Genomic DNA, 24,800 nt, shown 5'->3' on the forward strand with positions numbered 1-24,800 from the left:
GAGTGTGTTACGCATCCCCCCTGAGATTGCACGAGCAGCGGTTCGAAAAGATACGGTAGGCTGGCTTCACGTGCCTCGGAGGAAGCATGTCATAGCTTTCGTCCTCCCCGATTGGTAGATGTCATGTGATAGGGGAGAGCTGCCTCATGGGTGGGAACTGGCCATGACTAAATTAAGGGAAAATCTAAAAAGAAAAAATAGCAATTATTAAACTGAGCAGTTATTCATTCATTCAGCTTCAGTAACCGATTTATCTTGGTAAAAGTTGTGGTGGATCTGAAACATATCCCAAGAACCCTGGACAAGTGACGGAATGGGACATGGGAACAGGAGAACATGTGACACTCCACATAGCCAATAAGTGGAGGTCAGAATCGAACAAGGGACCATAGAGCTGTACGGCAGCAGCCCTGCCTGCTGTGCCACCATGCCACCTCTATAAATGCCTAAATGTCTGCGTTTCAAAGATTTCTCCTCAGGGTTCTGTAAGATGCAGATGGTTACTAAGAAGCCTTTAAGATACGGTAGGATTTTGAAGGTGATTTTGAGATTTTAAGATTTTGAAGGTGGTGCAAACACTTCTATCTATTCAAAGAACCCTTCATGTACCTCTTCCTAGACTAGAGCTGAAGTTTACATCCATTCTCTCTAAACAAAGGTTTCACTCTCTCACCATGCAGCTTAAACTGATTCATCATGCAGTATCTGTAGTTAGCCCTCAAATCCCTCACTATGGTTAAATCAATAAACAATCGGAAAAAAAAAAAAAATCAAGAAAGGACACTTGAATACTCGAGCCATCTCACTACAAAGAGAATCCCAAATCAGACTGCTCGGCCTCACCACCATCAACCACGCTTGATCTTGGCAGTGTGGCGATGCGAGTGTACATAAATAGATGCATTAGCACAGATAAAACAAGATACGGTACATCTCTGGTCTTCTTCCTTAAAAATACGGTTAGACGTACATGTGCGTTTGGCAGGTTAAAAAGAAGGAAGAATGTTTCCCAAAGCTGGATAAGCTGCTTGAAAAACATCTTCAGTAACCTTTTTTATGCAGTTATGATGTACAATGTGCAATCTTTCATCTTTTACCTCACAGCTTTGGGAGTGCATTGTGGGTATGTGGTTGGTCGGCTCATTGTCTAGTATATTTAGCAAGACTCGGTTAAGGGGAAGTCTTGTATGGGGGTGTGAGTTTGGCACATGTGGCTGCAGTTGTTAAAGCACACAAGCAGAAAGGTCAAGACAATCGAAATGCTTTCTGATGAGTGCAGATGGGATTCTAGATCCATGCACAAATTACACCCCCCCCCCCCAACACCACTACACACATTTGCAGAACCTTGTCAGCATGAATAACCCAGCTTCTGCTTGCAGAGATGGTTTTTGAGTGGATGTCAAACAATTGAGCCTATCGGAGCCACTCTGTCCTGACTGAGAAATCTCCCCAATCCCCCCATCGTTCTAATTTCTTCTTCAATTACAATTGAACAACAATAGCAAATTTCACTGAAATAAGCAGTGAAGACAAACTTGTTTCTTTGTTTGGAATTTGTTAAAGAATGCACTGAGACAGCTGCAAGCTGGAACGCTTCCATTTAGGAATATTAAAATTTCAGCTACATATTTAATCAATTATGCTGTATTTAACTGTGTGTTAGTTATTACTTCCAAGACAAATAGAAGCACAGTTAGTCATATAGTGAGTTTTCTCATGAAAGCACCATAAGCTATAATAATTGTTGTTCAAATCCTATCATCTGAGTTTTTGTCAGGATGCCCACTTGAAAGAAAAAAAAAAAGAAAGGAAAAAAAATCCCACAGAAAAACCAGAAGCAATTAGGACAGCACGTGGGGTATCGTCAATTTGTCATAAGAGTCAGGGAAAATCACTAGGGACTGGTGTGTGGTTTATTTGACTTGAGCAATCACCTTGAAAAATGACCACTATACAATGGGGCCATTAGGATGGAAAGATTTCTTATGTTAAATAATCTATCCACAGAGTGGAAGTACATCATTGTCCCATGATATACTAGTTTAAAAAAGCCCAGAACTGATCTAGAAAAAGAAACGCAGATACTTCAAGCAAGATTTTGTCCCATCTGTCGCAATCCCCTGTTCCTCTAATAAAAAATAAATAAATAAAAAAATTAGACTGACACACACACACAATTTCCCTGGCATGTATAATTCATCAGAGATATTCTAAACCCGAAACCAGTACAATCAATTTTCCCCTTTCGGTTCCTCGGAAATTAATTACGACATGAATATTTCACAGTGTTACAAAAGATCATAAGGAGAGAGATGAGAGTGAGGCTGATGTGCAGCGTGAGCCGCTTATTAGTTTCATTCTTCTGCAAACCAGCTGCTGATGAGACCCTCTCACTAGCCACATAATTAAGCACCATTTTGCTGATTTACTGATTTTCTACATGATTTCCCATTTAGACCACAGACAGATTCAGAGACATTGTGTCCTGAGAAGTTATACTCTGCATATAAGACTAGAAAATTGAAATCTGCAGCAAATATTATATACAAATATATACTTTCAGCAAAGTTTGGCAATTAAAGTCTTCTTTAAAACTTTGCATACTGAGCATAAGAATGGCAGGAATTAGGGAATATGTTACAGCAAAAAATAAATAAATAAATAAATTAAAAAATAAATAAAAAAAAAATACTAGTTAAATCTGTTTAAATTCAAAAAACAGAATATGCAAAATAAAAATAAAAAAAAATAAAAAAAAAAATATATATATATATATATATATATATATATATATATATATATATATATATATATATATATATGTATAAATAAATAAATAAAATTCCCAGCAAGATAAGTGAAACTATTTTCAAGACAGCACATGGTAATGACAGAACTCACAGTAGCGCCAACAGCATGCATACACACAAACACACACACAAGTCAGTATGTAAATTACAGACGCATTTGCATGCATACGTTTATTCTCTTTCTTTGTACCTGTACCTCTTTACACCTGCCCTGAAGAGTAATACTGATTTTTCCTTCGCTAATCTTAGATCTCGTTTGCTCTCTGTATAACTCTGACTACAGGAGGAAAGGATGTGCTTGAGAGGCTACTCACAGTCGCTCCGTGTTCCTTGGGATGTTCCTGGGAATGCTCTTGAGCCCCAGGTTGTGGCAGTCCACGGTGGTTCCACTGCAGGTGCACAGAGCTGGGCACGCGGTGGCACGGTGGGCGAACAGGGCGCCACACAGGAGCAGTGCCCACTTCCATGCCCTACAGCCTCTCATGGGCATGACTGATCCACAGCTCCGTAAAACTCCGTTTATACTGCCTTTCTTTCCTTAAGAGATTTTTTTTCCGTTTTCAAAGCTGCTGCTACTGCTGCAGAAGTCCTTATGCTGAAAGCAAAGCACACACAACGTGTAGGAGAAAGACTACGTGTGGAGGATGAAGAAGAAAAAAAAAAAAAGGTATAAAAGGTAACTGGTTTTTTTTGTCCTCACAAGCAGAAGAAATGGCTACTTTAGGTCAGACTAGTCCTGTTTTGATTGTTCTTGTGGTAGGGGGGGGAGACAAAAAAAAAAGAAGCTCGTCCTCTTCTGTCGTGCTTGACTTCCTAAAGAAAACTCTCTCTCTCTCTTTCTCTGTCTCCGTCTCTCTCGCTGTGCTCAGCGTCTATGTCTGCTTCCCTCCCACTCCTGCACTCCTCTGGCTGCCTACACAGAGGGGAACAGAGGAACACCAAAGAGAAAAAAAAAAGCACTCTCTCACTCTCTCTTACACACACACGCACACACATATACACACACGGCAGTCATCCATCACAAAGATCTACAAATAGCAGCTCTCAAGCTCCTCCCATATCCCCTCCCCTCCGTCCAGCGGTCCTTCCCCCAATCCTAAACACACCACCCTCACCCCCTACGATCTCTCAGGCGTCCCAGTGCGGCTCTGGGCATCCACACACACACACACACACACACACACACACACACACACACACACACGTGTGTACGATTTACAGCGTCCCCTGTCCCAACACACTGACCCCTGACAAAAGATAGGGAAGGGGCACATTGGTCATTTCACTCTAAAGACAGAGGAGGGGGTTGGCTTCGTTATACAGAAGACGACAGTGAGCTTGTACAGGTATGAAGTGTGTGTAGCCCAACTGTAGTGTGTGTCAGAGCTAAGCCAAGCACAAAGTGTATCGATGGCTAAAATATAAAGACAATTTGTACTTGCTTATATTTATACATTATACAGAATGTGTGAAAAGCTCAAACTTTTAGCAGCCAGGGAGCTGAAAAAATTCCACAGGCACCTCAGTACAGATTTATTCCATGAACTATTGAAATATTACACATTATTCAAATGTGTACAATAATATTCTGGCTATATTTTCAAGCCATGAAGCTCTCTATTGAAAGAACACATAAGGTCCAAGTTGACATTATGTATAGGCCGATTTTTTTTTTTTTTTTTTTTTGAGTTAGTGAGGATTTGGATTAAACCCATTAAATTCTGATGACCAGTCAAAGAAGCTAATAACTATATGAACTCAGTCAAATACAGCTTTTGTAATCTTGGGTTATGATTTCTACCACTGTAACAAAATAAGTCATATGCTTCAAGGACCCTTGGGTGTTCCTGGAACCTTCAAAGAAAGAGACCCAAGGCAAAAAAAAGCTAGTATCATATTAGTTATCACTCATTGCACAATGGTAACCTGAGGTGCTCTAAGCAAATGAGCAGACAGTGACGGATTGCTCATTGATATTCTATGATATTCTGTTTTTTTTGGAGATTTAAAGCATTAATGATCCTTTAATATGTCACTAAGAACTTTTCCCCAGTTTCCAATGATCCAAGTATCCAAATATCCAGTAAGCAAAAGTCCACCACGTCGTTCATATAAGCTGAAAAGATGAACGGATTCAACCATTGTTCAGGACAGGAAAAGAATCTGTGAAAGCCTAAACAGACCTGCCAGAGAGAGGCGCTTAGCCGTGACAGCTCTGGTGTGGAGCCTGATGAGAAAGACGAGAAGGAGCAAATATCACGCATACCGCACATTAATCAAAAGACTTAAGGGAGATCCTTTCGGTTCGTGATTTGGACCATACGTCCAGGGCACAGGGCAGGTTCTGGAGTATTATTACTTTCATTGTGCTGTTCTGTTGAACAGGACGACACACAGAAATCAGCTTTTTTGAAGGAACAATAGGTGTCTGAATAGAAAATCTACTTCAATCAGATTAGATAGGTTTGATAATTAATCTGTTGTGCTTGGTTGTTTTTTCATTATGCAGTATACCTAAATACGTAGATACAGTATATCTAACAAATGAAAATGACCCATTTTACATGAAACATTCCTTCATTCATCTTCAGGAAGCGCTTTATCCTGGTCAGGTTTGTGAGGTAGTTTTGTATAGCTAATCTACTGGATATATCGACATGTTTTTGAGAGGTGGGAAGAAACTAGAGAACTCAGAGGAACCCCACCCATGGAAAGAACATTCAAAAAAGTCGAACTCCACACAGACAGTAACACAAGCTCAGTATCAGTTAAATTTCACGCAAGCCAACATTCCCAATGTAACAGACACTTAATCTAGCTACTATATCTATCTTAGCTAGTTTACAAATGGCAGCACTCTTCCATTATTAATGAACATGCATTCCACGTTAATTAACTTAAACAGAGTTATTTCAATAGAAAAACGTGTAAAGTTCATTCTGACACGTCAACAGAATTTCTTTTAAATAGGTTTAACGAGAAATAACTGTTTTATTAAATCTCTAGAAATGAACTGTGACATAATTCCGTTTCGGACTTCTCACCTTATTACAGATTCCTGATGCGGAGTTAAAACCCTGGATGGCGAGCGAAAGAAAAAGAAAAGGAAGAAAGAAAGAAAGAAAGAAAGAAAACAAAAGTCTTTGTTCTGGTTAGAATACACATCCACTCTCTCCACGGACGTGAGTACATAACAACCTAGTAAAAGTGCCCCTAATGATCTAATGTGATGATGTACAAACCGCTGTGTTTAACCACAGAAAGCCTTATGGAGCTAATTGTGCTACTGTTTTCTGTTCAGATTTATGCTTTTCATTGAATAGATGGTTCAGCAGGGGAAATAAAATGATTTAACCAATTTTTACATGATGCAAATTGCTGGTCATAAGTTTCCATTACTTATTACCTACATTAATATTGTAGCTTTAGTGCTGAACGAAGGGAGTAAAACTGGGACACACGGAACGCGGCTTGGCTGCACTCGAGGTAAGTGGAAAAAGTGTGCGAAATTGATCACAATCCAAACTATTTCTTTACGCAAAAGATAAAAACCCACTTAAACTACATTAGGCACATCGATGGCAAAATTACAGTTGCATACTACAAAGAATATTATGAATATTACATAATATCTGTAAGCCAAGACCAGAGAACTGTTTCACATCACTGCATGATTTGAGACAAGACTGAAGGCTCTATGGTACAACATTTAAAATAGTCTAACACTCCAGGTTCCCTTGTTCAGTCCCTACAGAGACCATCACATGGGAGCAAATCAAACTGTCCGACTCTGCGGAGTATATCGTACTGTACCAATACCGCAATACCACATATAAGCTTTGTACACACACATCACAGTAATTCTGTGTCAGTGGATATAACACAGCATTAATGAGAGGTACAACTCAGCAGGAACAACATGCCTTACTACTTATTGAATAATTAACTTAAGGTTTAAAGAGCTGTCAAGAGCCAGAAGATAAGTGCATGCAGACGGAGGGCAAGCGGCAAAGAAGAACGAGCCTGTTCTCTCTCGACTTCAACACTCTAAACATAGATTCTGCAAATTCCACGTTTAGTCTCATTGAGAGAAAACAGAACTCCTCGGGTGTCTGTGAGCCAGGCATGTACAACGTGTAGCTACAACACCAGAAATGAAATATATAGTGCATAATTTAAAGAAAGTTGCAATCATATTTTGGCAAACGAGTGACCTATAACCAGCCAGAATTCTGAACATTTATTTTGATTCTATGATCAATAATGGGTCAGATTTGGGAAAATCTGTGTTGGATCTCTAAGCGATAGATTTTTGCATGGACTCGTACCAAACACAGATGAACTAACTGCCTGTGTGACAAGAATCCTCAGCTCACAGTTCAACAGCAAGCTAAATTTTCTCTATCTATTGCTCCCCCTTGTGGCCAATATTAAAATAGCACCATCCAGTAGGTAAATCAATGGTTTAATTCCAAACACATGAACCTTTTTTTTCCCCTGGTCCTCTTTTTTTCAAAGCCTAAGTGAAAACATTCGGTGAGATTTCAGTCATGTTTCAATTTTATCAGTTCATCCTAGCAAATAATGGCATGCATGACCCAAATGCATATTGGGGTTCATTTCTGTCTCTCAACCATCCCATTCCTGCCAATTTCAAGGTAAAACTAAGAACTTCCAGTAAGGCTCTGGAATCAAAAAAAAGGGAAATAATGATAATGGCTTCAAAAAGTGTGAGAAGCATGAATTATAAGGTCATATTTTATATGTAGAGATTGTTCCAGTAGATTTTTTAGCTCTTTAATAACTCTATTTTGGCTGTACCTCAAAGTTTGAATGCATGGTTCAAATATGTTCCTGAGCCTAAAGCTCATTTCAGTGAAAGGCCTTTTTGTGTAGACAGCATTAGATGAAAAATAACTGTTATTAATTCCAAATTTATATTATCTTTAAGTGTAACATGTGATTTAGCAGCAGAACTTTGTGTTTAAATTTAACCTTTGGAGTACATGTAAGAAACAAAACACGACATGGCAACATTGGACCACCCTGAACTGGACTGTTTTCCCACAAACAGTACATTCCAAAGTGTTTTATTCCTCTTATACCACAGCAATATGCAAAAGATTACAATTTTTTTTATTCATTAACGAACAAGATGTTGTGCTCAATTCATTTATAGTTCACAGCTATAGCTATACCATAAACATTCATCACTTCACCAGCCTCTCTTTTTTCCCCCTGCTCTGAAAGTTAAATGCAAAGACCTCACTGCTGCAAAGCACTGACACTGGAGACTCCTTCTATAAACATTAAACATCTTACAGAACGTTTCACAATATGAATGTTTATACGTTTTTCATTGTTAAGTAGATCCCATTGAATCAGTTGCTACTACAGAAACAGTAACATAAGAATGAGCGTTTTAATATAAATCTATCTTTTGAACTACAGCTGGCACGACTGTCAGAGCGGCTGTTAAAGAAAATTAATGAACAGCTTCTGACCAATCAGATTAAAGAATTCAACACCACTGGGCTAGAAATTATATTAATAAATTATGAATTAGCATGTGGGTTTCCTCTGGGTTCTCCAGTTTCCTCCCACCACCCCAAAAACAAGCCAGCTGGGATCTAAATTCCCCCTAGGTGTGTACGAGTGTGTGAATGATGAACAGGTGTCCCGTTCAGGGTGTAGGCTCCAGATCTATTATGACCCTGACCAGGAAAAAGCACCTACTCAAGACAAATAAATGAATTCATGAGCCTTAACTTTCCCCTGTAAAGTGGTGATTTAATAAGTGTTTGCTTTGAATCAACAGTGTCCCCAATCCAGACAATTTGAATGCAAATTATAAGAATTAATTTTGCTTTAGGGGCTCCGTCAAAAGGTTTGGTATTTACTGCACATCATAATTTAACATTAGAAGAAGAAGAAGAAGTGCTTTGTTTTAATAATGTCGGATACAAACTCAGTGAGATGATGAGTGAAAAAGTTTGTGAACGTTCATCTTCGAAAACATCCTTGATCATATTTATATACGTATATAAAAGCTCAAACGTTACAAAAATCTATTTTAAGGGAAGAAATCAAATAAATAAGAGGGATTTTAATACTTTCGATTTAATGTCACAAGCTGAAGGCATTGTACAATACAGCTATGACTTTAAACCCACATATGGTAACAGCGATCCACATGTTTAGGCTGAAATACCACGCTAGTTTTAATTACTGCTACAGTTGGAGGTAAAATGTGAACAATGCAATGTCACCGTAAAAAACAAAAACAAACAACAATTTTTAAAAATGATAAAATAAAATAAATTGTGAGTAAAACTGAAAAAAGCACAGATCCATTGAGATGAAAAGTGAAACATAAAGCACTTTCACATATAAAAATATTAAAAGGAATAACTTAAAATGATCTCAAATTAAACAGTGGTTAACTCCTTAAAGAAAAAAAAAAAACAGACAGTAGTTTAAAAAATGAAAATGAGAGTTAACAATATAAGACTGTCAATACACAACTGAAATACAGTCTAAATAAAAAAAAAAGGTTCAGGCTCAAGCTTATTCACATTTACAAAGTTAGTAAAAAATATCTCCCCATAAAAATTCAAAAAAAAAAATTCAAAAAAAAAAAAAAGGATATAAGGCATCCTAAATGAAGAGTCCGCTTGTTATATTTTGTTGTTTAAATCTACACAAAATCACACTGATGAATCCAGAGGGATTTTCGAATAAATTCCTTTGTAAACAGCTGTCTTTTATCCTTGTGCCACAAAGCTGAGCTTGGCATAATTTGTGAGGATGCATAAATTTATCATAGCATACAAATATTTTAAATCCTGAGGAGGAAAACCTCTACATGTCTCTCAATAAGTTTCAGTAAGTGTAAACTAGGACACATTCCGATCACAGAGATACAGAAACAATCGCCATTCATCTCCCTTTTTCCCCAAAAGTACAAATTTTCAATATCAGACTTAAAAAAAAAAAAACCCTCTCGCATATCAAACAGTTCAGTGTAACAGCTTCAAATAAAAGTGGCTAGTTGGGTAGCCTACAAGATTTGAAATAAGACCACAATTACATCCCAAACTCTGTATATCCATACTAAGTAGTGTATGTCAAAATAGGACACAACCACTAATTAGTTGTTTTTTGGATGTACTGGATGTCTAGTCATGCTGGATTCACATACCTGCATATAGTACCCTGAACCTCTGGATGCATATTCAAATCCAGTGGAAGCCAAATTACACAATTCCGCAGTAGTTAAAAAAAAAACAGAAGAAGAAAGAAAGAAAGAAAGAAAGAAAGAAAGAAGCCCTCTCAGTACATGCCACATGCTTGACCTTTCTAAATACATATTCCATTCCTGACCTTTCTGAGTAGATGCTACATGCTTGGGACAATTTTTACTTCTTTTTTTTTTAATATATATATATATATCTTTCACAAACAGATTAATAATTCAGGACATTTGCAACTGGTAAAAACCTAACCACATGCAATGTATTGGTTTAGAAATTCATCTTGTCTGCATAGTTAACAAGTTGGAGGTCACATTTGTTAATTGAGCCCAAATAAATACCACCTAAACCTGATCCAAAATTAATTTACAAATTAAAAAAAATTACAGGCTTAAACTAGAGTGCTGTGCCGTAGAATCGGGAGTTCTTTTGATGGATGTGGAACCCTGGAAGAAGGTGTGATAAAAACTTAATCACAAAGCTAAAGGATGTTGACTAATAAGGTGATATAAATACTAACCATTCTAAGTAACAAAGTAGGTTAACACAAGTATTACTGATGCTTGATTAAATGCTTAAACTGATCCAACCCAGACTAATGTTTGAATGAAACAACATAATCCAAATGCTCATTCTTTGTTTATTTAAAATATATATATTATAAATAATAATATATATAAATAACTATATGAATTGCTTCCATATTACTTTTAACACATTACTGCTTAGGTGTATGGTTTGGTAATATTACCCAGTGCATTAAATCATTTTAGTTTAATGTATTGTAATGTAAAGTGTTACCTGTAAATCAAACGCAGCTTCATATTAAATGACTTCTGAAAATAAATCTGTACAGATTCAGGTTCAGTTGCAACTTACGTTTTCCTTGTTCACCTCTTTGGTTTGGCTCACCCCAGATCCAGCTCTTTCATTTGTAACTTGATTCCCCAAAACTTTTCTCTGTTTAAAAGAAAATTATTCTTAGGTGTAGTAATGATACAGCTGCCTTTCTAAGTACTCACGGAGTTAAGTACTGGAATGGAATTAAATTATTTTAGAGAGGAAAACAGACCTTGATGAGGCCGCCGAATGACCGGGAGCGACCATGCTTTTGGTTTGAAGGTCTGGGGCTTTCGCGTACCGGAGTGCCCTGCTTGTTGAACTACAAAACGCAATGTTCATTCAGCATGATTCATAGAGCCAATCTGAGAAATGTTTCAATAACATCCTGTACTAATGAGCTAAATCAACAGCAGAAACTTTAGGTAAAGTATCTTCAGTGATGCTAAAGCTTACTCCAGCTTACTTTTACAACCTAATCACTATTTAACACAAGCTACACTTATTCCATTTATTTACGCTGTCCTTAAGTTTTTGTGTTTTCCGTGTATCGTCAAGAAGAAACTGAGGTACGCTGACTATGCTGGTAACATAAACCACAAATTCCTCCTCTTTGAAAGAGTACTCTACAGATTTAGAGCTTAATTTATAAATACTTTTGCCTGAAGAATGCATAAAAGCTGCTTACAAAAATGTTTTGCAGAAGTATTTTAACTCCATAATAACTGCCCTTAGACTTCCATTATAAGCAAATATCAAGTCAATGTGTTCTTTACTCTTTTCTCAATATGCAAAAGCATGTTTGTCCATGGTAACCACACACACACACACACACACACTACAGATGTGGTAGACAATATTTTATGTAGTGGTGTATGTATTAAAGTTTTGAAGACAATGCTGAACAAACTTGTCTTCTCCAAATTAGATCCACAGCAAAGTCAATATGAGTGTGGAAAGCAATTTGTTACCTGTCGAATGAGTTTCTTCTTCTTTGTAGATTCAGGCATGTTGCTGACATGCTGAAAAAGCTCACGCAGAGCCTCCTGTGTGTGCTGCTGGCTACCGCTGCCATCCTCCTCGCTGCTTCTCTTAGAGGGCAGGCCTCGAACGCCAGCTCCGGCGTACAGCTCCATGTCATCCTAAAGCAGCATGTTAGAAGGGATTTAGATTCTGGTCGCTTTCTACACAGTGAGTGATTGTGTATTAAAAGTTGTGTGTGACAACTATGAGGTTCCATCACAGACAGGGGGTCAGTGCTTTACAACTTTGTAATGAAAGACAAATGTAATTTATATGCAAATTTTCCCCACATATATTCAAATATTAATTCATTTTTTTTTTCATTTGACCAGCTCAAGAACAAAAGTTATAATTATGTTGGTGCATGAAGATGAAAAAAAATTACCATCTAAAAATCACAAGGTGTTAATATGAGCCCAGGTGACTGATCAGAGGATTAAAACAACAACAACAACAACAAACAACTGTATAATTAGAACCTTTGATTGAGGAGTTTCTGAGCCGGAGAAAAGCATCCGTGCATGGTCTTTGATGTATGCTGGTGCCTAGAAAAATACAGAATAAATCATTAAGAAGCATGCTCATAAGATAAGACTTAATTTGCAATGGATTAGATGACTTATGGAAGGACTTCTAAAATGAAATGACTTTTAGTAGCCGTACGTCTAATTAGGTTTCCAAGTTCTTACCCGAAACAGCTTCTGCGAGTGTTTGATAAGAAATGCGATGCCGTTGTTCAGCTTATTCATATTGTCTTGCAGATCATTTGCAGTCGCCTGTGTACAAACCAACGTTTTGAGAAGGCTGCAGCACACAAGAAGAAAATAACAGAAAAACTCAGACCTACATTTTTGGGCCATATGATATGCGGTGCAAACATGAGCGCCAGGTTGAAGGCGGACATTTTGTTTTTGTCTTGGTGCTTGGCGGTCTGATAGAGCAGGTCCAACAGCAGTTTAAGGAGGCTGCGGTTGGCTGGAGGCAGCAGCATGAAGACAAGCTGCAGCGCTTCGAGCTGGCGCTCTTTGTTCGGCACGGACGTCTTGTTGCCTCTCTCATCGAACAACGTAATCTCTGTGAAATACAGAAACAGTAAATACCTTCAATTCAAGCATGATGCACTATTTGTTTTGTTCATCTTGAGCAGTTTCCTTTTTTTGTTCTGGGTTTTTCCTGGAATTTAATTTTGTGCTTGGTGTACAATATTTACGTGTGAAATGATGAGAACTTGATTTGGCAACTATTGCAGTTCATCATGCAGTAATGTTATTTGGTCAGGGAAACTTTATATCTTAAAATGAACACATTACACCCTACCTCAAACTGACAAAACTAGTGTTTCAGACCTCAGGTGTGTATGGGTTTAAAAACAGAACATTTGAGACAGATAATTGTACTTTGTACTTACTGTGTCATTATTCATAAATAAATTTTGATGGTTTTGTCGTTTCAGATTATGATATCCCATAATTCTAGTCTTATCTAACTTTACTGCCCAGTTTATTCTTTAAAGCGTGGTTCTCAAAAATTTTTGCAGCCTGGGACCACTTTAACTATGAAATAATTTCCACAGACCCCTCAGTCCAGATTTCTAACTAGATTCTAACTATTCAAATATTAAGCTCATTATTTAAATGTCTGCAATAATAGTTTGGCTACTTATTAGCGCCATGGAGCATTTTATTGTTAACACCAACAGAGCACATTAAGTGCAAGCTGACATTATTTATAGGCCTAGTTTTTGAGGTTTGGATTAAATCCATTCAATTCAAGTAACCAATCAAACAGGCTACAGGAAGTCACTTAGAATTGTAATAATAATGGTTGGTTGGTATTTCTGTAACAAAGCTGAATAATTAAAGAACCCTGGAGGTCCCTGAACCCCATTTTGAGAACCACTGCTTTAAAGGAATAAATGTGGAAATTCCCAGTGCCCACAAGTATTTGTGTCACCCGTCTGAGGCCTGAAATTGTCCTGGGGTAAACTGTCATTCCCGTAAGGGAGTACCGGCTATTTTGAGATGTGCATGATAATGGCGATGAGTCAGCAGTGGCTCCGGCAGCTCCCCCAGGAAGGCCTTTAGCAATGTGGCCGCGTCATGCGGGTGGTAATCCCCCGTGTCCAGGTCGACATCTGCGCCACTGTTGAGTATCTCCCTCAGCGCCTGCTGTCTGATGCTGTTCCCCGGCACGCGGAACAGGCCCTCCACATGTAGGTCTGACAGATAAAGGAAAGAGCCAAATGCTTTAGAATAAATTATTCACTTGCCTCCCCCATTCAGGTCCTGTCTACTTTTATTTTCTTGGTCATTTAAGGTCAAGAAATTCCCTCAAGTGACACTGCAGTGGATTACTTTCAGCGAAAACGGAAGCTGAAACACGGAGACAACAATAAGTTCGATTTTAAATAGTGCAATTCATCAAGTGTGAGATTAGACAGAAACAAACAAAAGAAATGGATAATTTAATGTGTTTTTATTGGCACCCTTTAAATATGGCGACAAATGTGTAAAGAAACATCACCGTTTTTTTTTTTTAAATATACTTTCTTGCATTAACTTGCTTTAGTGCAGACTAAGACAAAACAGGACAATTTCTTACTTTTTCCAAGGTACTCTATGAGCTGGTAAATCTGGGCAATGCCCTCCTCAGTTAATGGTGCTCCAAATATCACTCCTTTCTCTGAAATAAAAAGCAACATATATAATCTTGAAGTGAATTTGTGGTTTAAAAAACTCAATTTACTGCTACAAGTTGAGAAGCACTTATTACTAAAGCAACATGACAGTGAAGAAAAAAAAAAAAAACTTTAAAATTAGATACATCAGAACAGCCGTCAACCTTTTTAATCACCGTGCAGTGATTTTACACATGTAGGTGGTTTTGAAGGACTGGGTTTTGATGGACACTTCCTGCTGGTTCCCACAGAGGTTCTTTTAAGTAAGTAGATATTGCAAGTGCTTTTCATGCTGCCCTGTCAGACTGTCCTGCACGTGGGACGGCTCTCAGCTCACGTCACAGCTGCTGGTTGTACAAGCTGAGAGTGCAGGTTCAGTTAACTCCCCACGAAGTCAGAGTAAGCCTGCACTTAGCTGCACTCATGTGAGCCAATGTTCCCAACGTCCAGCCGCTGATCACTGATTGTTGATGGCTTGTTACTGATTGCTTGTCCCACACACACACTGTTCTGTTCTCTTTGTTTTAAACCTTTTTCTTGGCTATATTTACAAGTAATAAAAGCGAGTTATTCCACCTGGAACCAACACGTCTACTTCTCAACTACTTTGTCTGCTTTCTTGATACAAATGATCATATTGTGTAAACAGATAAATTTGTGGTGCCATAACCAGAGATAATTTCTTTCTATAATAAATAAGTTATAATCTATTATACCTCAGCATTACTGAATTCTTAGATCTGAAGGTATTAATTAATTTTCTATAACAGCTTCACATCAGGCTGTATCACACCACCCACTGTGGATTATTTTCAGCATGCGCCATTGTGTTTCGTTCCGGTCTACTAATTTGAGTGCTAATCAAGAGTGCTGATACAATTCTCAGACATTTCACTGTTTGTATCGCTACTCTTGTCTGTATTCGCTACACAAACTTCCAATTCTAGCAATAGTTTGTTACATTGAAACTATTACTACACAACACTCTGTGCGATCCATGGCATTACGCAACACTCTATCCAGCTGAGGCTACACTGGGAACGATTTTTGTTGATGAAGCAAAAATAAACAGAATATTCAGCCATATTGTGTCTGAAATGTCAGTTATTCGGGATTAATCACACTCTCACTCGTGCTGTTGTAAGTAAATTTCGGATGAAAGAACACACACAAAGTGCAAGTATAAAGATAGGAAACGGCAGCTTGACAAAAACACACACTCTGGTGCCATCATGTCCCAAATTTGAGATCAGATGACAGGGGAGGTACGAGACAGGTTGTACTGAATACCTGCCAAATCAGAACCGTGCTGATATTCAGTATAACAGCACTCCGGCTTAATTATTTTCCATTCTTCCCTGAAAAGAGGAAGGAGGAAATTCTCCTTCTTCACATAACACTCTGATATGCAAATGATCCTGATGATCCTGATCAATCAGCATGCAAATTAATTTCTGACTTCATCTGGTGACTTCTGGAGACTTTCTGACCATGCTTTAGCTACTTTCTCCACTTTAAGGAGGTAGCAGCAGTGCTTGTGAGAAGTGTTTTGTTCACCTTTACGCTTCAGGAAGTTGGGGAGGCGCAGGAAGCCTGAGGAAGCAGGGAGCTTGAGGTCTGACTCTCCCTGAAGCTGTGCAAATTCAGCTCCGGGTAAATCAATGAGCCGGCTTATGTTACTCAGCAGGAGCTCAGTGAAAACCTGGGGCTTCTCATGCCTCAGTTTCTCCACGAAGAAATCAGGGTTGAAAATAACCGGCTGGCTTTGAGGCATCTCCTGGCTTATGACTATGTTACATACTGTTCCCCTGTGGCAAAACACAACGGAGCAAAAACAAATTGAAAATTTTTTTTTTTTGAAAAAAAAAACAAATTTTTGACTTTATCATTCCAAGTTAATGCAGTATATTATCTGGCTCTTTTTAAAATAACGTTATTTTGCCAAGTCGAACACTGAAATACTCAAAGCAAGAAGCCATTAGCAATAAAGCTAATCAAACCAGATACATTCAAAACACTGTACGCTAACGCCGTGCATGTTGCCTAACAAGGTAAATACTGATTAACACACGTATTAAGTGGACTATTACATGTTTAATACTCTGTTTTATTTTTTAAAAAAGACAATATTTTCCCCCGAAATAACCTAAGCAGCATTCCAACCAGTAACGATATAGCTTGCTAGCTTCTACACACCTAGTTAACGCCGTAGATGGCTAAATCCCAAATAACTGCCTACTAAGTACAAAAGGGCACTTAACAGGATACAAATACGCGCTTTTGCACTCTATAAAGCGCACTACAAATCCCAATACGAAGCTATTTGAAATCCAGCCACTGCCAACGACGCTAACGCTAGCTGTCAAGATTCAACTAAGCCTGTCGTGCTAGTTATCTGATTTTAGCAAACTTTTTTGAAGACCCCGCCCTAAAATAACAGAAATAATTTACACTTTCATTACATTCACTTTTTATACAGCTCAATAAACACAAAAAACAAAATACAACTGCCCACCGTCTACTCTGTTTGTTTTCTTCGTTATCTTTCTCAGCCGCCATGTTCAGTTTGAATTTACCACTTAGAACGCCTTAGACCCGCCCCCTGATTCTCATTGGTTTGTACCAAAACCGAAATTTCAAATCACGGAAGACTCCGGGGTAAGCTCATGAATATTAATGAACTGTGAACAGACGGGCATGTGATTGGCTAGAACTAACCTTCTCTGGAAACTAGATAGTAAGCCTAATGACGGTTATCTATCCATTTTTCTCTATGGGAATTTACAGTAATATACCTCCAATGACAATGTATAATGATTACACCTCCAAATAATTACATTATACATTTCTATATTTCTTCATATGCATTACGTAATATAAAAACATACTGTAATAAAGCAGCGGGAGTTTATAGATTCGCAATACTACCAGTAGGATTAACCAGCCAATCACATGTCAGTTTTGTCCGCTGCCTCATTAATATTCATGACCTTATTGTGTCGCCTTTCTTCTTCCTAGTCACTGATGGTCTGGAGCTCCATGTTACTTACTGAAAAACTGCATTCAGTGATTGTGAAGCAATAACAATTACAAGTATGAGACCTATCTCAGCAGGGCAAATTCACTGAACCTTTTTTGCCACTTTCATTTACCAACCCTGCAGAAAAAAAACCCTCATAGAATTTGTAATGGTTTTAATGGTTATAATGGGAATTGTATTGGTTTTAATGGAAACTGTAATGGTCCCTGTGGGTCTCTACAGGTAATTTGTTGATTCCTATTGGTGGCATGTTGTGTGTAGTGGATACCATTAAGGATCACTAATGGTAATGGTTTTAATGGTTAGCTGATGGTTTGTAATGGTATTTGTAGAGGAAACCATTAGACTTTCTGTGATGGTTTCCTCTGGGTTTTTTTTTTTTCAGCAGGGAAGTGTCTGTACACAATTGTTGACTTCTTAGTCTAGTTTAATGAAGTTTTTGTTTAAAGTGTGTGTCCACTATAGTCCACTATTCAGTGTAGCTGTATGGATTTGGGATATAACATGTTTTCTACCACTAGGGGTAGTCCATGTTCTGAGTTTAGTGTTCTGTAGTGAGGACACTCTTATAATACAAAAGGTGGTTTCATTTAAGGCAAACAATACTGCACACAAAAAAGCACAGTGAACAGTTAAAACACTAAAAATAAATAAATAAATAAATAGAAATTTATTGTTGGGAGGAATTAGCCCATGCAAACTAATAAAATGATTGCAATTCCAAATTACTACATGCTTCTTCTTTTTCTCGCAGTGCTAGGATTAAACAAATAACATTTGTAATATAACATTTTATGTCTCTGGTTAAGAGGTAGTGCGGGTCCAATGCTGAATTGTTCAGTGTAACATTCTAGCAAAGCAAGGTCCAAAGATCCACAATATAATCACAGATCATTGTTAATCGTTATTAATATATCATCATTAATAACACTTCACATTTTCACATTTAACTGTAAGACAGGCTGAAGTAATCTTTCAATTTTAACAACAGAAACAACAGCAATCACAAATTATACAAGAGACACTTATGCCTATTGATAACAAGCAAGATTCTCTCATCTTTTAATCCCTTTAGAGAAATTCTCAATGGTTCTATGTAGAAGATAGCAAATAGTTTCCATTTCTGTGCTGTTAGCAATACAAGAACCCCTGAGGAATCCTTTGTTTATTACTTTAATGACCATTGCAGTAATCAGTACAATTGTGCCTAAGAGTATTGTTTAGAGAACAGATAAAAAAAAAAAAAATCATGCTGCTACACACAACATAAAACCAATGTATACCCAATAAAACCTACAAAACATTTTCATCAGTAGCAGCTAGAACAATGTGTACAGTGTACAATGTACAATTCTTTCTCATTTACATTAATACTGAGATTTCTGAACTGGAGCGCACATTTAGAGTCTTCAGGCTGACGTGCTAGCTGCTCCTGTGGAATTCTGGCTGACCATGTTTGTCACTGGCATTGGGTTTCTGTGTTTGCATGCACGCAGACATCGGGGTCTGAGAGGCTCCACAGTTTCCCAACATGCTTTGCGGAACATTTTAGAGGAGATGCAGAAGAGGATGGGGTCCAGTGCACTGTTCACGTACCAGAGAGGCAGCGACAGGTAGGACTTGAGCACCGTATACACCGTTAACACAGTCCCTGACCACGAGTCCACATAAACTTGCATGAGTGAGGATGCAATGTCAGGGAAGTTGCACACAAAGAAAGTCACCACCACAGCCCCTGCAAAAATTGAAACGAGAAAGAACAGTTGACAAAATGTATCACATAAAGGAAGAAAGAAACCAAATACCACAGTACAGCATCTGCAGTCCTCCTTCTGTAGCCCTGCCTGTGTTCCACTTCAGTTCCACAGCCCTTGGCCACTCCAACTCAGCTAGCCTACAAGACTCATGTCCATCCATGTAGCTCTGTTGCTCCATGATTTCAATGTTTATGCAGAAGCAGTGCTCCATTGTGAAGGGGGGAGGGTTCCTCTTCTGTCATCTCACACATGGTGGACACCACAGAGGCAAACGGCACTGAAGTACCCAAAGCCAGTAGCCATATCAAGCCTAGACGACAGGGTAGTTGTGATCTTCGGAGGCCAGCAAGGGATCACATGGTGTGACAGATGGCCACATAGAGCTCTGTAGTGAAAGCAAGGATCACCCAGCTGGTTGTGGAACAGTACATCTGGCACAACATAAAGTAAGCTTTACACAAGGGTTCTCCAAGGCTCCATGGGTAGTTTTCCCAACAGTAGTGGTATACAGTAATGGGAATATTCAGGTAACTGGAGGATATCAGATAGAACCAGACTAAGCAGGTAGAGCTGTATGGTACTGGCCTTCATGCAGGTATCCTACCATAACCCTTAACCCTTAACTACCTCAGTTGTATAAAATGCAATAAAAATGTAAGTTGCTGTGGATAAGTATGTCTGCCAAATGCCATAAATGTAAATGTAAATATACAAAGGTGCTGTAGTCACCAGGTTCTGAGTATCTCTTTGGATATGGAATCTGACCTCAAGATGCAATCCTGCAGTGTCTTCTGTATCTGCTTCAGTCCCTATAACCTCCACCAGTCCTACCAGTTACTAACCTTAGGCTTGCCCAGATACACATGTCAGAGATTTGGGGTTATAAAGGAAAGCAAAGGGAAATCAAATGGAATTGATTTACTATATTTTCCGAGAATGTTTCTAGATTGTATGCTTTATTTTGGTTGTATGGCCTTTCTTGCTTCACCTACTGGCAAACCAGTGGTCCCAACTTCACTACTCCACAGTCTGGGCCCTCATCAGGGTGCCAACGCTGTGCCAGCCTGTTCAGGTGCTAATGCAACCATGGCCTCTGTTCTACTCTAAATTTTGCCATTATAGTCCTGTCTTCTAGTTGCTGTTTCAACTTTGCTTTGCAGAAAAGGCATCAGGAGCCAAGACTTGCACCACAAAAGACAGCACAGTAAAGGGATCAGGGCCAAAGAATCTGACCACAAAAAGATGTTATGGTAAAGGTATCAGGAGAATAAAATCTTACCCATAAGCCGCAAAGCCCGTTTCTCCTGAATCAGCAGCTTCCCATTCTGGTGGCACTGTGGATTTCCTCCTTCACTTACAGCCCTAGTGATGCCCATGGCCATGCGCTGGCGGCTGTTGTAGTGGAAGTGGGTAATGATGAGTATGTAGAGGGCAAAGATGCACACAAGTGGGACCAAGAAGCAGAGGATGCCCCTCAGAAGCAGTGCTCCCTTGTAAAGGGGGGAAGGTTCCTCCTCGGTCATCTCACACATGGTGGACACCACAAAGGCTGTGTCAGGTGACGTTGCCCCATAATCCAGGATGCAGGCTCGGGCATGCCTGTAGACGAGGGCAAATGGCACTGAAGTACCCAATGCCAGTAGCCAGATCCAGCCTAGAAGACAGGGGAGTCGTGACTTCCTGAGGCCGGCAAGAGACCACATGGTGTGACAGATGGCCACATAGCGCTCGATAGTAAATGCAAGGATCACCCAGCTGGTTGTGGCACAGTACATCTGGCGCACCATGAAGTACGCTTTGCACAAGGGTTCTCCAAGTCTCCATGGGTAGCTTTCCCAATAGTAACGGTATACAGTGATGGGAATTGTCAGTAGCTGGAGGATGTCAGATAGAACCAGACTAAGCAGGTAGAGCTGTATGGCGCTGGCCTTCATGCGGGCATCCTTGAGGAGTGTAAGCATGCTAACACCATTGGATAGGACCCCAAAGACAAATAGAATGCCATAGAAGGCTGTCATGGGGATGGCAACGTGGTAGGGCTCCCGTTTGGTGACACTGATGTAAAGGTCAGGTGCTGAGCTTGGACTTGTATTGCAGGAGAACTGGAAATGCATCAAAGATTCATTCATGTTGGGAGAATGTGGAGACTAATAACTAGAATGACAATGTCTTGTTGCTAAACAAGCCTCCTGGTGTTGATCAGATAATTTTCTAAAGAAAAAGAAAGAAAGAATTAATACAAAAAGGAAGAAATTTGAAGAAATTTGATCATGCATCAACGATCACGCATGTGTAAGGACAAAATGTCACAAATGCCTAGAAATTATAATACCTAACAACAGTCTCTAATCCTATTCAGCCATTTAAGATTCTGTATAAGAGAGTCAGTGTTCCCACTCAATACTGCCAGCGTACCTGAGCACACACTGACAAAAATAAATACAGTCAGACAATGAAAAAATAATCTGTGCAAAAACATAATTGTAGAAAAAAAAAGCATAATTACCACAATTACACCACAACATGCACACACACGCACTCACACACACTCACATATATATGTGTGTGTATATATATATATATATATATATATATATATATATATATATATATATATATATATATATATATATATATATATATATATATATATAAATAATATGTAATTACCATATAATTACCATTATTATTACACTGCCATTAATTAAATTAGTAAAATAAAATTACATAAAATTATAAAATTATATAATAAAATTAAATACTTAAATACTCTAAAATAATAATTTTAAAAAATGTTAAGGTGATGAGACAAGTTAGTTTACATTTTCAAAGCAAACAGGTGGTTTTAAAAATTGCCAATTTAATTCTGACACCATCCACTTTCTAGAATTTCCATCAAGATTGTGTTACATTAGACAATTCCTACAATATCATTGTAGCTGAATAGCTGAAAATATTTACAGACTTACTGTGAAGTGTGGAACACGAAAGACAGAGATGTGCATCCAAGTCTGATTCAACCATCAAATGCAACATTCACTGTGAGCACCCCCCACCCTTTCTCTCTCTCTCTCTCTGTCTCTCTCTCTCTCTCTATCTGTTTCTTTCTAGCCACATCACAATTTGCATAACCACCAAAGCCTTTGAGGATCTTATTTTGTTATATGACATTGGTCACATTCCTGTTCAAGTCACATTAATGATTTACTGATGCTTAATGGTGTGAAATTGGAGCAAATTGAATCTGTGAAGCAAATGAAAAGAAAAATAAGATGAAAGCAAATATACATTTTTTATCATGCTGGATGTTTTGAATATAAATATTGAAAGGCTCTAAATATATAAGATATGGATTAACAAATAGCAATTACAGTGTCATGCAGATAAATACACGGGAATTGCAGCAAACAATTTGTCGACTGAGCAAACAAGTGCCGGTCCTGATGAGATCTACTGAGTATTGTGCAATGCATTGCTCTGACATATTGGAATGTGATTTCAGGGGATCCAAACCAATGTTTTTGGAGAATGCAGTGTAGAGAGCACACTCAGTTCTGTTTTTCTCCAGCTCTCATCACACTTCTCTCTAGCTCTCTCTCCTTCTTCATGCAAGCAACACATCAATCCCATGATATGTTTTTCACATGGATGCTCTAAAAAAGTAATGTCATTCTGTCCCCATGGAGATAGTTACTTTATCTAACTGGAAGTACTTCAGGTTCATAAAGAATACCTGTAGGGAGAGAAAAGGCTGAGAAATGAATTTCTGAAAAGTTACGTAACTGCTAATACAGAAATTCATTCATTCATTCATCTTGAGAAACCACTTTATCCTGGTCGGGGTCATTGTGGATCCACAGCCTATCTTTGGAATATTTGGCGCAAGGCAAGAACATGCAGCATGGATTGGACTTCAATTCATCACCAGACAATATGCACAGATCATACCACACTCATTCACACCATAGTGCAACCTCTCCACCTACTAGATTGTTTTTTTTGGGAGGTGGGAGGAAACCCACAGAGACCCAAGTTCAGGATCGAAGCAAGGGCCCTAGATAAATTGAATAGAATTAATTAATTCATTCATTCATTCAATCAAATATAAATAAATAAATAAACAAACACACAAACAAACAAACATGTATGCTATCTGGGATGCTGCTCAATTTGATCAGCCTTTATTGTATCTACAGTGGATATAATAAGTCTACACACCCCGGTTAAAATCTCACCATTATTATTATTATTATTATTATTATTCCACCATTAAAGTGATAAAGCAACCAAAAAAATTGCTTTGCACAGGAGATCCATGTATGTAGATATGCGACATTTTTGCAAGCAAGAAATCAAAGATGTGCTAAATTGGTAGACTCTTACCCAAAAACATTGAACATTTAATTATGTTTCATGCTCATGAACAGTTCTTTGTGGTAATCAGGGATAGCCTTTAAGTTGGAACTTGAACTTGAGCGTCAATGCTGTGCTTTTAATCATATGCATTTAAATCGTGTCACTTTTTAGTTTCTCGTTTGAAGCATCTTATTTGCGTTGTTTATTAAAATAGCATGTACAAGCCTGAGTAGATAAAGACAATGAGAGATGTAGCTACAATAACTGGGCAGTTGGATTGCCCAATGGAGAGACTCTTTGTCTTCTTGATTGAAAAGGATATTATTTTATAAGATCCTTCTGACGCGACTGTGTGTTTTTAAATTAAATTTAGTCTTATAAATCCAGGGAACACATTGAGGACATGTTCTCAAATTCAACTTTAAGCAAGAACCATCAGATACAACAGATGCAACCAATTTTTATGATTAAACATCAGAGAAAATGTCCCAGCATAACACAAGTCTGATTATTATTTCTGGAGTATAAACCTAAAGCTGTCTTTATGAGTATTTTTCCCCCAGAAAGAACCTATGCTGTATTGAGTAGAAATGACTGCATTATTGGCATTGACCTTCTGATGTAACAAAGAAGCAATATATCAAGGCAATTTGTGGAGAATGCTTCTATAAACAAAAAAATGCACTTATATGGAGAAAAAGAAATCCTGATTTAATGTGTAACACAAAAGTAAAACCTCACGCTTGTGCAAAATTTTGTTGCATCCCGTGGGATCCCAGTCCTGATGCACACCTCTAGTCTCATGTTCTATGAACCTTTCTGGCAAGCGTTTAAAAAAAATCGGTATTTACATCTGTTTAGAAACATTATTTCTTCATTCTGAATAATGTATTGGCGTTTCAGCTACATATTTAACAGGATGCTATGAACACTTATAAGGAATGAATACTGCAATGATCACTATCAAAAATAATGTAAAGAAAAAAGGAAGGAATATAGAGTGCATTTATCTAAAAAAAAAGGACATTTTGTTTAATTGAC

General features: G+C 38.2%; 3 protein-coding genes across 7 annotated transcripts in view; all 3 read right to left on the reverse strand.

The window, feature by feature from the left end:
* slit1a (slit homolog 1a (Drosophila)) overlaps nucleotides 1-3,845 on the reverse strand; it is a 94,107-nt gene extending 90,262 nt beyond the window's left edge. For 3 of the 4 annotated variants that reach the window (XM_053231157.1, XM_026943165.3, XM_026943163.3), the window contains exon 1: nucleotides 3,128-3,844. In XM_053231157.1, the coding sequence (XP_053087132.1) occupies nucleotides 3,128-3,303 (176 nt within the window). In that variant the 5' untranslated portion in view covers nucleotides 3,304-3,844. Of the gene's footprint in view, nucleotides 1-3,127 lie in introns of all 4 variants that reach the window. The other variant, XM_053231156.1, reaches the window with a different exon arrangement.
* Nucleotides 3,846-8,917: 5,072 nt separating this feature from the next.
* arhgap19 (Rho GTPase activating protein 19) lies at nucleotides 8,918-17,244 on the reverse strand. Of its 2 annotated transcripts, none has more exons than XM_026942919.3 (11): nucleotides 17,122-17,244; nucleotides 16,164-16,414; nucleotides 14,531-14,611; nucleotides 13,938-14,147; nucleotides 12,777-13,003; nucleotides 12,619-12,705; nucleotides 12,409-12,474; nucleotides 11,878-12,048; nucleotides 11,139-11,228; nucleotides 10,946-11,026; nucleotides 8,918-10,512 (listed from the first exon to the last, which is right to left on the reverse strand). In XM_026942919.3, the coding sequence occupies exons 1-11, from the start codon at nucleotides 17,163-17,165 to the stop codon at nucleotides 10,450-10,452; spliced, it is 1,371 nt and encodes a 456-aa protein (XP_026798720.3). In that variant the 5' UTR covers nucleotides 17,166-17,244; the 3' UTR covers nucleotides 8,918-10,449. The 2 variants fall into 2 exon arrangements, with proteins under 2 accessions (XP_026798720.3, XP_026798721.3); XM_026942920.3 differs by lacking the exon at nucleotides 17,122-17,244 and adding an exon at nucleotides 16,803-17,077.
* A 971-nt stretch (nucleotides 17,245-18,215) lies between these two features.
* LOC113544269 (pyrokinin-1 receptor-like) lies at nucleotides 18,216-22,424 on the reverse strand. Its single transcript, XM_026942962.3, has 3 exons — nucleotides 22,373-22,424; nucleotides 20,683-21,614; nucleotides 18,216-19,381 (listed from the first exon to the last, which is right to left on the reverse strand). The coding sequence occupies exons 2-3, from the start codon at nucleotides 21,530-21,532 to the stop codon at nucleotides 19,056-19,058; spliced, it is 1,176 nt and encodes a 391-aa protein (XP_026798763.3). The 5' UTR covers nucleotides 21,533-21,614; nucleotides 22,373-22,424; the 3' UTR covers nucleotides 18,216-19,055.
* Nucleotides 22,425-24,800: the final 2,376 nt, after the last annotated feature.

The sequence above is a fragment of the Pangasianodon hypophthalmus genome, chromosome 28, assembly GCF_027358585.1.
Source record: "Pangasianodon hypophthalmus isolate fPanHyp1 chromosome 28, fPanHyp1.pri, whole genome shotgun sequence".
In the NCBI taxonomy this organism is placed as follows: Eukaryota; Metazoa; Chordata; class Actinopteri; order Siluriformes; family Pangasiidae; genus Pangasianodon; species Pangasianodon hypophthalmus.